We start from the raw sequence: 15,652 nt of genomic DNA on the forward strand, positions 1-15,652 counted from the left end.
CGTTCAACTTTTATTATATCTCAAATTCAATCTATAATTCATTTACTAATTAAATTTAAATTTCTAATAATTATTAATTAATCTTTCAATTACATGAAAAATTCTACGTACGTCACAATTAATTTGTCCCATCCATATATAATTGAGTCATCACCCTCTACTCTATAGTATTCTAGTTTGGTAGGAAATAGAAATCAAAACCACTCCCCATTCATCCTTCACAAAAGCTAATAAATTTAATTGTATTGTATATAGTGCATCATATTATATATATATACATATATATATATTATATCATTGTCGTATTACAAAATTTATGTCATTTATATGTATATTTATATATTAAAAAAAATAAAGGTATTTCTCTCTCACAATTGACAATTTATGATACATCAGTATTAAATTTTAAAATATCAATTACACTTTTAAATATTTACACTAATATAATTACATATTTGTTTCATGTGTTCACTTCATATTTTAATCATCAATATATTATCTATTTATCATTCATTTCCGCTAATATTAATCCCTTTTAACCCCTTTTTTTTTTTAATCATATATTGATTTTAATTTTTGTTTTTACAATTTGTTTCGTCTCTATTTAAATTATACGCACAGAGTTACTGTGTGCTAATATCTATATCTATATTAATATAAAAAATAAAAACAATCCAAACTTATCAAGGACCACTGATGAGACCGTCACATCAATTTTGTGTTGAGCTAAAAATGTAATTTAATTTCTAAAATAACTAACTTATTTAATTTTTCAAACGTTAAATTATATAATATTTTTTTTTTCGACACAACGTATTAATTTATATATTTTATTTTTTTAAAATATAAAAAAATATTTATTATATACATGCAAAAATGACGTAACATAACAAGTGATGTATAGTATTATAAAAACATGGAGGGCAGGGGTGGTGGTGTGTAGAGAAATAGGATTGATAGAAACCGGTAGTGGTATATATGTGAGTGGGATTTGGATGGGAAGGGGAAGACGGTGGGCGGGGCGGTCGGATACATACTGTGAAACTAGCGCCTGTGCTGCGTGTGTTTTGGAGTGTCAGTTGGATAAACAGAAGAAGACTTTAGATGAAGTTTGTGTTCCCACTCCAACTAAAGTATAAATAAATACTTGAGTTTGGTGCATTGCATCTACACTGAGTATTTGAGTTGGGTTGACAGCTGCAAGCACAAATATCATCAATACATGCCAAAACTACTTCCCTGCCTCCCACCGCAATCTAATCCCCATCCACTTTATTCTTTTTTTCTTTTTTTCATGTTGTGTATATCCATTACATTGGTGTCTAGTTTCAGCACACCTCACTTCCACTATTCTGATATATTTACATCAGATCACTGTATAAACTCATCTTCTGAAAATTGAGAATTTGATCATTTTTTCGACTACTTTGGCTGAAAATATTTCAAGAAAAGGTATTTTAAATGACATTTAAAATCCATGATATTTCACAAATATAGTTTATGTAAATAAAATGGCCCAAATCAAAATAGCCTGAGCCCAAAAGTTTCATTCCAACGGCTAAAACTTTCACTGGGCCCATATCCCTTATTTGGGCCTCCTGACTCGCTTACCCAATCCAGTAGATTTGCCCCGTCTGCCAACCTTTGAATATTTTTCTCTTCTCTCTCTCCTCTTATAACCCTAACCCTAATTTCCCAGCGTCCTCTGCTTCTCTGTCTAACCGTTTGAGTTTTCCCCCTTCACCTCTGGTTTTTTCTCCCGTCGTTTCTCTCTGATGTTAGCCACCAACCATTTAATGGTCAGCCTCTTTAAATGGTTTGGCAGAGTACGAATTAGAAAGAAATAATCTTCTTCCCCCCTTTCTTCTTCATCTTACCTTGTTCTTCATGTTCTATACTTGAAGGCTCAAGGTTAAACTAATAGCCGTTGTGGCCATGCCTTTGTGGCTCTGTGATAAAAAGCCTTCTGGCATTCCTTGGTGGCTCAGTATTAAAAGCCTTGGTGGCTTGCCTGTGTGGCTTTGTGATCTTTTAGCAATTGCAAAATTCTAAGGGTTAAAATATTGTTGCACTTTCCACTTCTGAGGCCAAATACATTGCCATAACTGAAGCTATTTGGCTTAAAGGGCTGCTTAAAGAAATTGGTTTTCCAAATAAAAAACTTACAGTTTTCTCTGATAGTCGATTAGGAATCCAATTATGCAAAAATCTTGCCTTTTGTTATAGGACAAAACACATTGATTTTAGATATCATCTTATCAGAGATATTGTTAACCAAGATATAATTAATCTAGAAAAAATCAAATTTAAAGAAAATCCAGCTAACATGGGCACTAAGTGTTTACCCATTGAAAAATTTATAAACTGTCTTGATATTCTTAATTCATAAACTGCCTTTGTATCCCAACTTTTCCATGCAGGTTTAGCAAAGGGACCCAGAGTATTGGCAGTGATGAAAGCCTTCAAGATCCACTATCTTGGTTTGGATCAAGGTGGAAAATGTAAATAAAATGGGTCAAACCAAAATGACCTGGGCCTGAAAATTTTATTTGGACGACTAAAAAATTCACAGGCCCCATATCCCTTATTTGGGCCGCCTTACCCGCTTACCCGATCCACCAGGTGCCTCATCTGCTGACCCTTGAAATACTTCTCTCTTCTCTCTCTCTCTCCCCTCATAACCCTAACCCTAATTCCCCAGCGTTGTTGCTTCTCTCTCTGACCCTTTAGGTTATCCCCCTTCACCTCTGGTTTTCTCTACCGTCGTTTCTTTCTCCGATGTTAGCCACCGGCCATTTAATGACCAGCCTCTTTAAATGGCTGGTGTTTAAATGATTTAGCAGTACGAATCAGAAAGAAATAATCTTCTTCCCCCCTCCCCCCCCCCCCCTCCGTACGAATCAGAAAGAAATAATCTTCTCCCCCCCCCCTCCTTCTTCTTCTTCATGCTCTATACTTGAAGATTCAATGTTAAACTAATAGTTTTCGTGGTCGTGCCTTTGTGGCTCTGTGATAAAAAGCCTTTGTAACATTCTTTGGTAGTCCAGTGTTAAAAGCCTTGGTGGCTTGCCTGTGTGGTTCTGTGATCTTTTAGCAACCGTGAAATTCTAAGGGTTGTTGGCCTTTGGCCTTTGTGGCCTTGAATCTAGGTTGTCTGAGTCTTACTGCTTTTTGTTTATATGCATATGTTATCTTTAGATCTGCAGTTTTTAGGTTGAACTTTGGTATTATTTTTTATATTTGTAAAGCTTGTAATAAATTTGTATAAAGGTTTCTTTAACCCATAAAAATCTATAATTATTCGATTTTTTTGTGTAAAGTTGTTGGAGCTTGGTGACCGTTCTATACCCAACAGTTTAGAATGTGAGAAATCATTTATATTTAATTACTCTAAGTGACACAAATAATTATTAGAGCATCTAAAAAAGTAGCGAGGGTCATTCATATATTTTAGGATAAAGACTCAATACCCACTGAGATAAAACTGAATTCTGCTGTCGCATAGTTTATGTGCTAGCTTGTCTCCAATCTCTGACTTTAACGATTATGGTCTTTAAGCTAGAATTCGACCTCAAATCATCTGCAATAGTATGTATGTATTAATAATAGGAACCAGAAAAAACTGTACCAAAAAACATCTATACCTCCTTACTGACCAACTTGTCATAAGATGAAATGTGTAAGGTACTCATTTTGCGACCGTAGGTAGTCTGTTTATTTTGCATTCTTGTACATGCTGTCAATCATATCCTGCAAACATGAGTAACAGAATTAGTGAGACTACCACATTAAAATTACCGTGAGCGCAACAAGAAGTTGGAAACAATCTTGTGGAAATTGGGTAATCTCACAAGGTTAAGGAGAATGAACCTGGTAGTACTTAAGCAACTGGGGTCTTTTCTTCTTGTATGTTGGCGTGATAAGGTCCCGTTCCATGTCAAACGGGACGGGATCAAGGTGGATGGCTTTGATGAACTCAAAACCCTTCAACTGCCATAGAAGGTAGGTTTAGGAAAATGTTACAAGAACTTTCAGCTTATGAACAGAGCAGACGGACCTTCTTTTCTTTGGCAATTCTTGTGAGCTCTCCGAGGAAGTAGTTTTTCACTTGGGTATTTTCACATAGACCATTGAAGTTGCCAAATATACCGTTCTGTTCCGCCCATTGCTCCACTGCTTGTTTGTTTGGATTAATAATAGCAACGAGAAAAGACTCAAAGCTGTTGCCATATACCCATATCTGCAATTGAAAGAAACATGCAACTCGATATCATATAACAGAACATAACCTGTAATGGAGGGTTTTACAAAATCGTGCTTCTGATCTTATTTCTATCTAATTCATATTCTGGGATAATATATTCAGCCATAATGTCTCAAGGTGGAAGATACAAGATTGATTCTCTCCAGCGATTCTTGCTCAGAATTTGACATGTTCAAACTACTTTGCAGGCTTTTTCTCCAAAAAAAATAAAAAAAAGTAAAAACTTTCTGTGGATGTTATCCGCATCTCTATGTCGTAGAATCATAAAGAGAAACATGATACATAAATCTAAGACAAAACATGATCATGCTCACCGACTCGATATCAGGAGCTAGACTGTAGATATTTTCCAAGTTCTCCACTGCAACATATTCTCCTTGTGAGAGCTTGAAAATGTTCTTCTTGCGATCAATAATTTTCAAGCTCCCATTAGGTTGCCATTCTCCAATATCCCCTGACAAATGGAGTTTTATAAAAATCAGGATGCGAAACATTATGTGGCAGATGAGAAATCAATCCCCATATCACTAGGAGAGTAACCTGTGTGAAACCAGCCATCGATTAAGACTTCCTTGGTAAGGTCTTCACGTTTATAGTAGCCTGAAAATAGAGTATCCCCTCTTACACATACTTCTCCGCGTGGTGTTCTTGAAAGGGCATCATAGCCCATTTCAGGTACAGATTCCAGGCAAACATCCACATTGGGCAGTGGAGGACCCACAGTGCCCAGCATGTTCATCTCATCTGGTATTGAAACAAATGTGCCGGCACAAGTTTCTGTCAGGCCTACATCAAAAAGAAGAAAACTAGTTGGACACCATCAGAAAGTAAGAAAATATACAATTACAACCATCACTAAATTGAGTTTCAAGGTTCACAACCGGCCGACAAATATTTCCAGCATTATAGCAAAGTGAATATTTGCTCAATTGAACTACCCTAATGATCAAAGCCAATGACTAGCAGATAGAGATTATATGGATATTCTTTCATGGAAAGGGAGGATTTCTAACTTGAATATAAAAGGAGTCTACTAAGTTTTTGTTCCCAGACTTAGCACTCTCTTTTAAAATGCCATAATTTATGATTAATCATGTATGCAAGGAAACAGGGAAAGGACATGTAAAAATTGATTTGCGAACAGTAGTACAAAAATCTTCTGCAACATCTTACTTCACTGAAAACAACACGTCAAATGTGGCATCCCAGAATCTTCAACAAAAGAAAGGACGTCTCATGTACAGAAAGAAACCAGTGCATATAAAGAAAAACACAAGAACCGACAAGAATAAGTTTCAGGGCATGAAGGAATACCATATCCTTGAAGAACATAAGAACAAGTGACTACTCGCAGGTACTCTTCTACATGTGAGGCAAGAGGCGCTGCTCCAGATAAAATAAGTCTTACATTGCCACCGAGACCTTGTTTTACCTAAGAGAGCAGGCACTAATGGAGGCTGTTACTCATTGCTAAAACTTCTATGGATATGAAAAAGATATAAAGGGCCATCAATATAATGCCAATCACCAAATTGAAAACAAGTTTGTCACAGATCGGAGATGCCACAGATTGTTTGAAGCCATTCCTCATGTTACGCAGTTTCCTGCTCAATTTTTTTGGCATGCAGTTATCAGAAACTATAGAAACTGTAAAAATGATAATATCCGACTTTTTAAGTCAAACTCCTGAACAATATAAACTACAGGCTTGAAGCAGATTAAACAAAAAAGGCATACAATTGAGGCTTTGAAAGGTTTGGTTGATTATTACACAAGTCAAAAGTATCATGATTAGAATCAACCACTTCTGTTTCCACTAAATATGATATGCTGTAAAGTTTCTTTTGCTTGGGTTTCTCAAGAAGCGAGGAACAGGCAAGAAGACCTTTTGTCATAATGGAAATTCAAATTCAGATTACAGTTGCCTCTTTTTCCTTGTAAGAGAAAAACAAAGTTGGATAAGAACTTACAAAGAGTAAGAAAAATTAAACGCAGTCTGTTTAATCAAACCCCCAGAAGAAATCTTCTGTTGCAAACCTGAAATAAGAACGGTTAACTAGGAGAAACAAAACCTCAAATAAGATCATAAAATCTTAGAAATCATTGAGTTCTCCCACCAGACAAAGCAAACTTTTTCTCCAAGATTTATGATGTTTATATTCCAGAAGTTCAAATGGTAAATATTTGCCTAAGAAAGTTTGCAAGTTGGCATCACAGAGTTGAAGGTCTAAATTAGAAAGTCCCATCATTAAGTTTCTATATCTGTCAGCTGGATATGGATCTCATTATCAGACACAACCAAGTATAGAAAGTTTCATCTAACAAATACAATGTGATCACTAAGAAAACTTACTCCACCTTCCATAGTGCATCGAAAGAATGCCAAACAATTAACTAGAGTAATCATGTTATGCATCATGGGTGAACATAGCAAACCTGAATATATTCTATCTAGTACCCGAGGAACTGCACAGAAGACACTGGGTTGAAGCTCTACAATATCTTCAACCAATAACTTAACATCCTGCAAATATGAAAATAACACAACATATCAGTGGCTTTTTTATAAACTCTAGTACTGGAACATAAATTAAACCGTCTTACCCCACGCCAAAATCCAATTGCAGCCCCCTGATTGATGAAACACTCTTCAATGACACGATCAAAGATATGCGCCAAAGGAAGATATGATAGATACACATCATTGACAGTCAACTACAAAAAGATTAAGAACGAACTTAAGTTGCAATATTTCAAAATATTTATCTGATACCTCCCACGTTTTTATGGAATAAGTAGGTTTTAACTTTGATCTCTCGTATGAATTATAAGACCAGCACAAAGCAAAATAAATAAATGTATAATCACCGCTTCATTCACACTCTCTAGCATATGCTTCACTCCAGCAATTAAGGTAACAATGCTGTTGTTGGAGATCATGACACCCTTAGGATCTCCAGTAGTTCCACTAGTATACATAATCGTGCAAATATCAGTTTTTTTTTTCGTAGGAAGATTGAAGTTTTTATTTTCTCCCTGCACAAAATACAAATATAAGAGTTTAGATCAAACTTTGCATAAGCAACATAGTATGACAAAATGCATGAAATAATTTTTTTGCAAGGAAAAAGACAGATGAATATTTCTGTATAAATTGAAAGAAAAAATCTACAATAATTAACCAGTAAAATTTGCAGTAAACATACTGATGTTCAAATTACCCAAATAACACAATGATGTACCAGCAAATACTGGATAACCATTGCTGGATTCATTGCCACCCCTCACACCCAACAAAAAGAGAAAAGGTTAGAAAAAAAGACGAGCATTCTGTCCCTAGAAGTGAGAGATTGATGCTCTTTCATATATCTTCTTGTCATGATACATAGCTACAAAACCATAAAAAGACAGCAATCAATTCAGAAAAGCTTGCATCAAGATACTTCAGTCTCCTCATGAATGATTTCTTCTTTTTTTATTCTGGCAACTCTCCTCACGAATGATTAACAACATCAGAGCACCCAAAAGATGGCGGTGAATTAACATGGATGACAAAATAAATTTCCAAAACCTTTTCGAAATGCTAAGAGCATACCAGGATGTATAAGAGGTGAATTAGCAACTGAGAGCACTAGTGTTACCGCTGTCACATAGAATTAGAAATAACTTTGTAGCCTTTACAGAGAATATCAGGGTCAACTTGCTTCTTTTTGGCTATTTAGGCATTTTCCTGGAGCAATATTACACCACATTTCTATACTTGTGGTGAGTAAAAACATCAGAAGAGATTATGACAAATGAGATTCAAAGCCAAATTGGATTCCACTTAACAAGAGGCCATCTGAGGTGAATGCCCACTGGTTAGGCCTCATACATGAAGCATCTTTATTTCTTTGGAAATCACAAATTTGCATTAGCTAGCCAATCCAATTCCTAATTCAAAAAGAAAGAAATAGCAGGCTAAAATCAGCAGGCTTACCAATGACATAAAGTCATCCCAAGAATAAATAGCAACCCCAAACTTTTCAACATCTTCCTTCTGTTGAGAGGTAACTTTCCCAAAGCTCACAATTGCTGAAATTGAGCGATGCATTCATCACTTTACTCAAATCAACCGACCACAAGCAAAGGAAATTAGATTCTAGGAGATACTTACTTTTCAAGTACTTAGATGCACCAGGAAAAGTTTTCAACAGCTGCAAATTCAACGTACGTGTTAGCAAAAGTTGCATATTTCCAGACCCATTCACATGATTCAGATACAAAGGTCAGAACTATTGAAGCCATATATGTGCCAGAAGTTTGAGCTCGATCACCAGAAGAGGAATAATACAGACCAATATTAGTCAACAAAATTTATAGTTATAGCAACAAACTTGAGAAAAGCATCCAGAATACAATATGAAAGTCAAAGAAATTTATTACCTAAATTAATAATTGTACCTCAGAAATTTTTTTCTCTTCCACAAAAGCAAGTGTAACTTCGGCATGGCATATGATGAATTCAACTGCCCCAGCACCTAAACCAGCCAAAAGATAGAATTAAGTCTCTGTGAATATTACTGAGAGCACTTTCAAATGCATCAAGTGCATGACAAAATCCTGTGAACTTCAAAATAGTTTCATGGCACAGGCACACAGTAAATTAAATAAACAAAGGAAAAAGGAAGAATAATACATACCTAAGGTGTCATATAAAGGGACACAATAGAGTCCATGAGCATTACATGCCTGCATTAGTTTGTTTAAGTTTAGGATGTACTCAGAAAAAATTTTCCTGAGAGTTTCAGGACGGGAGTTGATGCTACAGTAATGCACCAAAAGTAACTACCAAAAAATAATCTGGGGAAGAGAGGAAAATGATTTAGAATGAGAACAGAAACATGGCTTTTTAATCTCCATCCAGACTTTTTAGAGTTTCTTGGAAATTCCATCAAATTATTCTTCAAATATGCGTTGCAAGTTAACAGTTACAACAGGTAAATCATAGGTCCATAAATATGTCCATTGGCGTGCGCAAGCATGCACTGCATGAAAGGGTGCACATAGAGAAGGGGAAAGGAAATGAAATCACTGGAGTACCTCCATGCTCATAACCCATTCAGGGCAATTAGCACCATAAATTCCGCAGTGTCCTCCCTGACATCATAGTCAATTAAGCTAAGAGTAAGGAGGAAAGTTATTATATAAAAGGGTAAAAACAGACCAAGAAGATAAAAAGCATATGAATTCCAGCAATAACTCGCACTCTTATAAAGACCCGTGAAAGAGCTTCCAGTCTAAGAGCATGAAATCAAAGAAACTTATTTCAGAAGTATAAATGGACATGGGTAAGACATTTTAAAGACAGTACACATTAGAATTGAGCCACCAATAAGAGGTGTGACTTCATAGAACCCATAAAAATTGACAAGCTTCAAGAGATTTCGGTGGCAAGTTACTTTTCTCTGGGGAAAGAAAAATAACAAGAGAAATTTCATTTATAAAAGGTATGCTACTTACTTCCTCAACGCCACAACTGCGAATAGAATTACCAACTTTAAGAACTATGTCATAAACTTCTTTGTAAGTCATCCATGAGTATTTACCTGGCTGGTGAGGCAGAGTAACAATGAAAGTCAGCGAAAAGTTTCCAAAAAATAGAAAAGGAATAGATTATGAAAGGAGAAATAACCAGATGTAACTTGAAATTTTAGACATGGATGATAACAATATACCTTCCCATTCACCATTTCACGGCGACCAAGCATTCGATTCTCGGGATATTTCTCTACTGACAAGCTGTTCCGCAAAGGAAAAGCTTTCGTTAAAATTCATCAGCATAGAAAGTTAAGACAAATAAGAGTAAGTTTCAGGCAGGCTATCCAGCACGCAAGACTGACAATCCCAAGAGTTGGAGTGTGTCAGTATAATCTTGTGGGACATAGCCATAGGCGAGAATACATCAGATTTTGAAGGACTAGTAATAAGACTGGCGTGTCAGATACCCAATCATCATGCAACTCAATCTTCTATTATAACTCAAACGCTTCCCTAGTACTTTTTGGAATTCCAACAAAATTTTCATTATCTATTATTTAATGGCATAATCTTCTGATCCTTGTGCTTGAAATAAACCATTCAAGTCCTTGAGTGTGTTACTGGTTGGCTTAACTCCCAATTTTTTTTGGATAAAACTTGGCTAATAATCCCTTTCAAAAGAAATAGATAATAAATGCTAAGATTCAGTAATTGGTTTTAGATGTAATGGTAATATGTTGTGTTACGCAGCATTGTCTTGAGTGTGTCCTTTCTGAAAATTTCATATCCTTGCAGCCTTATTGTCGTTGTCATGCCCATAACTGTGCTTCGCAGTCAAGTACTTGGGTAATATTAGCCTATCAACTGAATGAATCGAGACAAACATGCAAATTCAGAACTTCCTAGTCATTGTCTTCCTCTTAGATATTGTAACTAGCAAAACAGTTAAACATAACACAGGTATATAACAGTGCAGACAAACATGTATAGGCATAAAGATGCAGGATGTACATGAAGCCTATCTAAACAATTAAAAAATTGGAAAAATGGCACTAATGCAGCTATTGATTCGAAAAGAAACTCTTTTAGCTTCAAAACAACAAGACATGAACGATACTGAACGAGTATTGAAATACCATATTTAAGTGACATCAACTCAAAGATTATTATAATATCTCCATATTAGTAGGCCAAAAACAAATAGACTATTGATTGATCCTTATAATTCCTAAACCGATCAGATTCAGTCACATAACCAAAAAACTGATTCGATTAAGTTTCAAAACTCGCATTAACAGAAAACAAAACTAGTCTCAAATTTTTCATTTTCTAAATAGCTCAAAATCCGAGAATTCACGAAATGGAAACGTTCGCTTCCTCTTTCAAACACCAAAAAATATACACAGATTGCACACAACGCTCACACACATCAAGTTCCTCTCATGATTATCGTAAACCTTCATGCAAGCTATTGATCACAGATCACCCAATCGAACAGTTCACGTAAATCGATCTCCCAAATTATTTTCAACAAAATAGTCAAATATCAAACCGGAAAATATCCCAACAGCTGTCGAGCCCCGGAATGGGCGGCGGAAATCCATCCTTAGCGAAAATACTACGATAAACAGCTCCGATCGACGGCTTTCCTTCCTGGGCAGGCTTCGACGGCTCCACCTCCACTATGAACCTCTTCTCCTCCATTTCCAGAGACGTTCTGAAAACCTCCCTCGCACTCCACCAAATGCAGGTGTACGATCACTGAATGGCCAGAGAGCGTCAAGCTACTTGTGGGAATAGCACAGCAAAAGAAAGAGAGGTGGTTAAAAACAGGGCAGAGTAAGAGTTCATGAATATTCAACTAATAAATAATCATATTAATTTTTTTTTAAAAAAAAAAAGATGTATACATATGAAAAATTAGTTTGTTTATTTAATATTCTAAAGTCCAACTAATTAATATTTATCAAAAAATATATTGAACTACATTACAATATAAATCTTATTTTACTTTTTTCCCCTTATAGATTTAAGGGATAATTACATTCTTGTCCTTTGAAGTTTAGTGTAATTACACGTGTATCTCTTGTAGTTTGAAAAATTACATTTAACACCCATGATATTTACTTTTATCTAACAAATAAGTTCCTCCGATAGTCAAAGTTCAGCGAATTTCGCTGATATTAACAAAAAAATCAAATGAATGATATTTACTGTTGATTGACTTATTATGGACTTATTGCAAGTCAAATATTTTTTTACAACCAAACTACTCTTATTGCTGTGAAGATTCACCTCCTCACTTGTAATGGTAAAAATTCACCTCCTTGTATGCATTAACGCGTTCACATATGAGGATAATTTGATCATAAAAAGATTTATTAATCAGTAATAAGTCAATCGAGGGTAATATATTTATTTTTTTGATTTTTTATTAATATCATCAAATTCGATAAATTTTGACTTATGAATGGACTTATTTGTTAGACAAAAACAAATCTCAAAGGTCCTAATATATTTTTTCAAACCACATGGAGTTGAGGTGTAATTACACAAAATTCAGGGAAGATGAGTGTAATTATCTTTAAATTCAATGTGTTTTTATAACCATTTTATATCATAGTTCACTTAATAATTCAAAGCAGCGACCTTGAAAGTTGTTGTCCATATGATTTAGAAAATTATATTTGCTACTCTGACCTTTGTTTTTGTCTAACAAATAGATTCATTCGTTATTTAAAATTCACTGAATTTGTCGATATTAGTGACAAAGTTAAATGAAAATTTATATATATTTCCGATTGACGTATCACTCAATTATTATAGTCAAATAGATCTTTTGTGACTAAAATACCCTTACAAGGATGAATATATATATATACACCTCATCACATGCATTATCATGTGAATATATATAAAATTGCTGAGAAAAAAGATTTGTTTGGTCTATAACAAATTAGCAACAAGTCAATCGAGAATAAATATATGATTTTTCTTTCAATTTTTTTACTAATACCAGCAAATTCGGTAAATTTTAATTGATAGAGAAATCTAACAAAAACAAACATCATAAACACTAAATATAAATTCACAAATTAACCTCAAAATAAGACAGTGTAATCATCCTTATTTATTTGGCATGCCAATTTAATTAGGGATCATAACAGAAAATATTTGTTCAAATCAGAATCGATTATATTCATTTAATTACTTAATAAAATGATGATGCACATATTAAGCGCGAACAACGAGCCGAGCCTGTCTGCTTTGAGGGAGATGGACTGACATAACCTCAAATTAGTCCTCAAGACATTCCTATTCAATAGACACAACGTTCCACGCATAAAACAGAACTCGAACCCATGACATTTGATGTGTATGCTAAAATTATCAGGCCGTCATTCCACTAAAAGCATTATATATAGCAAGAAGTTCAAAAAAAGCTTTAATATTCCTTCAAAATGTCTGTGATCGACAATGTTTGAGACATAGGCAGAGCATACAAGTGTGGCTCCTTCACAAAATTGGGAGTAATGCATCCATCCATCACTCTCTCCCAATTTCCAGCAAGTCCTGTTCTGATAGAACATACAACGTGTTCTCCAGACATCCATCCGGACAAGATTATATTTATTCTATTCGTGCTATTGACATACATATCAATTACTTGGTAGCATTTTACCTTTTCTTGTCTTTTTTCCTTCCCTTCACCTCTTTCTCCAAGCTCTTAATCCTTTGACTGAGGACGGACGAAGAGGGTATTCTTTGATTCGCGGTGGGTTTTGGTGATGCTTGAATAGAGGACGATACAGACTGCTGTTGTTGGGGTGCCGTGTACTTGTTGAGCGCGTCGAAGGCTGGTTTTTGAACGGTTGGAGGTTGTGCCTTGGGTAATATTGGCACGCCCAAGAATTTCTTCACCCCGGGCTTCTTTAACGCTGAAAATGATATAATGAGAATGAAATGGCGTAGTAATGGGAAATGGATGAATAAGCAGGACTCACCTAATCCGTATGTGAGCGAAAACAGGTTGGAGGTAATCCAGTAGCAGAATATAGCCTGCAAAATGCGTAAGGATTGCGCTGATGAAGTGAATGAAACATCTTCATGAAATTCAAAGCAAGAGAGGGAAAAGGTGGTAGAGAGTTGTTCTCATCTCTAATTATAAATAATAAGGTCGACCCAATAGCAGAAAATAGTCAGTAAATCCAGTTTATGCTCAAACGAGTGAAATGTTTTATTTACAATGAATAAACATAACAATGGCTAAACACCCCCCTCCATTTTGTAAAACTCAACAAAAAACGCCCTTTTGTTAAAAATTAACGGAAGCTGCATTAACGCACTCATTGTGCGTTTGGGGGTGTTTTTTAGCTGCTTTTGACCTTATTTCTTGGTGTTTTTGACTAAAATACCCTCATGATGTTTATATGTTTCACATGTACATCTTTTAAATATATTTACTTAAAAATATGAAAAAATTATAAATTTTATAATAATTATTATTATTTTTAAATTAACATCACAGTAAAAAAATTAATATAGTAAAATCATTTTTCAAATTTAAAATAGCTTTAATTAATATAAATGTTAATAATTATAAAATTATATAATATTATAATTTAAATTATTCTTTTGTTAAAAATATTTAAATAAATTATACTTAACTTTAATAATTTTTATAATTGTTAAAACTGAAATTAAAACTTTCCATAAATGATATTTAAAAATAATTTTATTTAATTTAATTACTATAATTAGTCAATTAAAATTCAAAATTAAAAAAAAATATTAAAAAATGGGGACAGTAGGCGGCCCAGACTGAAGGCGACGACGACATCGCTGTAGCCTCGTGAAAATGTGGGGGGGCGGGGGGTTGGGCTGTGTGGGGATGGTGGCGACGGGTTGGGGTGGGGGGATTAATTTTATTTAATTTAATTTTTTAAATAATATTTTTATAATATATATTTAAAATTAGTAAAATACGAACCTTTGATTTTTTTCTTTTAAATTTATGATCCAAGGGTTAAGATTAATTAATTAGATCTGACGACTTTAATATAATCAATACAGATCCAACAGTTACTAAAATAAAAAATAATACATATTAAACATGGGTATAACGATCATTTTGTAAAAAGATTAACGCCGTTAATTATATTTAACATAGAGGGGCAATTGAGCTATGTATAAAAAAACACAGAGGGGTTTTTAGCTTATTTTTAAAACAAAGGGGGGTTTTTAACTGACTTTTTAAAACACAGGGGGCTTTTATGCATTTTAGCCAAAGAGTTCTAATTCTCACAGCTATAAAGATTAAAAGGGACTGAGATCATAAGCACCAGTAATCAACAGAGATGTTTCTACTGCCGTAAAATATTCAATTTGTGAAATTTATGAAAACTTCAGCACAAGTTAGCACAGCAGCACATACTTTCGGGAAAGTTGCGGTGAAAGGGACTGTCAAAGCAGCCAAGACCCTCGAAAAATTCTTGATAGTACCAGCAGTTGGGTTACCTTCCAGACCTTCTTGAGCATTACACTGACAGAGGGGGTGTATAATCAAAAATAAATAAAACAAGACAAACAAGAGCTTTGAGCAGTCATATGTAATGGGAAGTGAGAAGACACATTAAATGCATTAGGGTTCCCAATACGCTCAGCAAAATAGTCGTCAACCAAGAACCAGAACATTATACTGAAATCTATATTCTACAATTGCAGCAAATTATTGTTAGTCATGATGGTAATCTCCATCTTTATGAAGAAAATAAGGTGCAAGCAATGGGCACACATGCCATTGCATTGCAGAAGAAATATGCCTGGTAAAAGTCCATTGAACAAACAAGCCAATCATACTCTAGGGAA

At 34.6% G+C, this 15,652-nt stretch overlaps 2 protein-coding genes across 6 annotated transcripts in view; both read right to left on the minus strand.

The window, feature by feature from the left end:
* On the minus strand, positions 3,370 to 11,602 carry LOC105159120 (long chain acyl-CoA synthetase 4-like). Of its 2 annotated transcripts, none has more exons than XM_011076077.2 (20): positions 11,337 to 11,602; positions 9,982 to 10,045; positions 9,767 to 9,856; positions 9,347 to 9,403; positions 8,947 to 8,995; positions 8,708 to 8,784; positions 8,421 to 8,460; positions 8,244 to 8,338; positions 7,133 to 7,300; positions 6,869 to 6,979; positions 6,701 to 6,788; positions 6,235 to 6,301; positions 5,793 to 5,868; positions 5,579 to 5,696; positions 4,805 to 5,050; positions 4,579 to 4,718; positions 4,058 to 4,240; positions 3,871 to 3,990; positions 3,645 to 3,750; positions 3,370 to 3,580 (listed from the first exon to the last, which is right to left on the minus strand). In XM_011076077.2, the coding sequence occupies exons 1-19, from the start codon at positions 11,486 to 11,488 to the stop codon at positions 3,715 to 3,717; spliced, it is 1,977 nt and encodes a 658-aa protein (XP_011074379.1). In that variant the 5' UTR covers positions 11,489 to 11,602; the 3' UTR covers positions 3,370 to 3,580; positions 3,645 to 3,714. The 2 variants fall into 2 exon arrangements, with proteins under 2 accessions (XP_011074379.1, XP_020548207.1); XM_020692548.1 differs by having other exon boundaries at positions 3,657 to 3,750; positions 11,337 to 11,488.
* The window catches only part of LOC105159129 (mitochondrial inner membrane protein OXA1-like), a 5,939-nt gene continuing 3,472 nt past the window's right edge, over positions 13,186 to 15,652 (minus strand). The window contains exons 8-10 of one of the 4 annotated variants that reach the window (XM_020696469.1): positions 15,219 to 15,326; positions 13,789 to 13,843; positions 13,186 to 13,714 (exon numbers count right to left, since the gene is read on the minus strand). In XM_020696469.1, coding sequence (XP_020552128.1) covers positions 13,512 to 13,714; positions 13,789 to 13,843; positions 15,219 to 15,326 — 366 coding nt within the window. In that variant the 3' untranslated portion in view covers positions 13,186 to 13,511. Of the gene's footprint in view, positions 13,723 to 13,788; positions 13,844 to 15,218; positions 15,327 to 15,652 lie in introns of all 4 variants that reach the window. The other 3 variants (XM_011076088.2, XM_020696474.1, XM_020696472.1) reach the window with 3 other exon arrangements.

Source organism: Sesamum indicum, linkage group LG1 (genome assembly GCF_000512975.1).
Source record: "Sesamum indicum cultivar Zhongzhi No. 13 linkage group LG1, S_indicum_v1.0, whole genome shotgun sequence".
NCBI classification, from domain to species: Eukaryota; Viridiplantae; Streptophyta; class Magnoliopsida; order Lamiales; family Pedaliaceae; genus Sesamum; species Sesamum indicum.

What these genes read in the sequence shown, in the direction of transcription:
- LOC105159120 (XM_011076077.2), bottom strand. Translation starts at nt 11,488, where the DNA reads ATGGAGGAGAAGAGGTTCATAGTGGAGGTGGAGCCGTCGAAGCCTGCC. An exon ending in AGCTGTTGGGATATTTTCCG is followed by an intron (nt 10,046 to 11,336) that starts GTTTGATATTTG and finishes TTTGCGGAACAG; the next exon opens with CTTGTCAGTAGAGAAATATC. An exon ending in GAATTGCCAAAGAAAAGAAG is followed by an intron (nt 3,991 to 4,057) that starts GTCCGTCTGCTC and finishes CTTCTATGGCAG; the next exon opens with TTGAAGGGTTTTGAGTTCAT.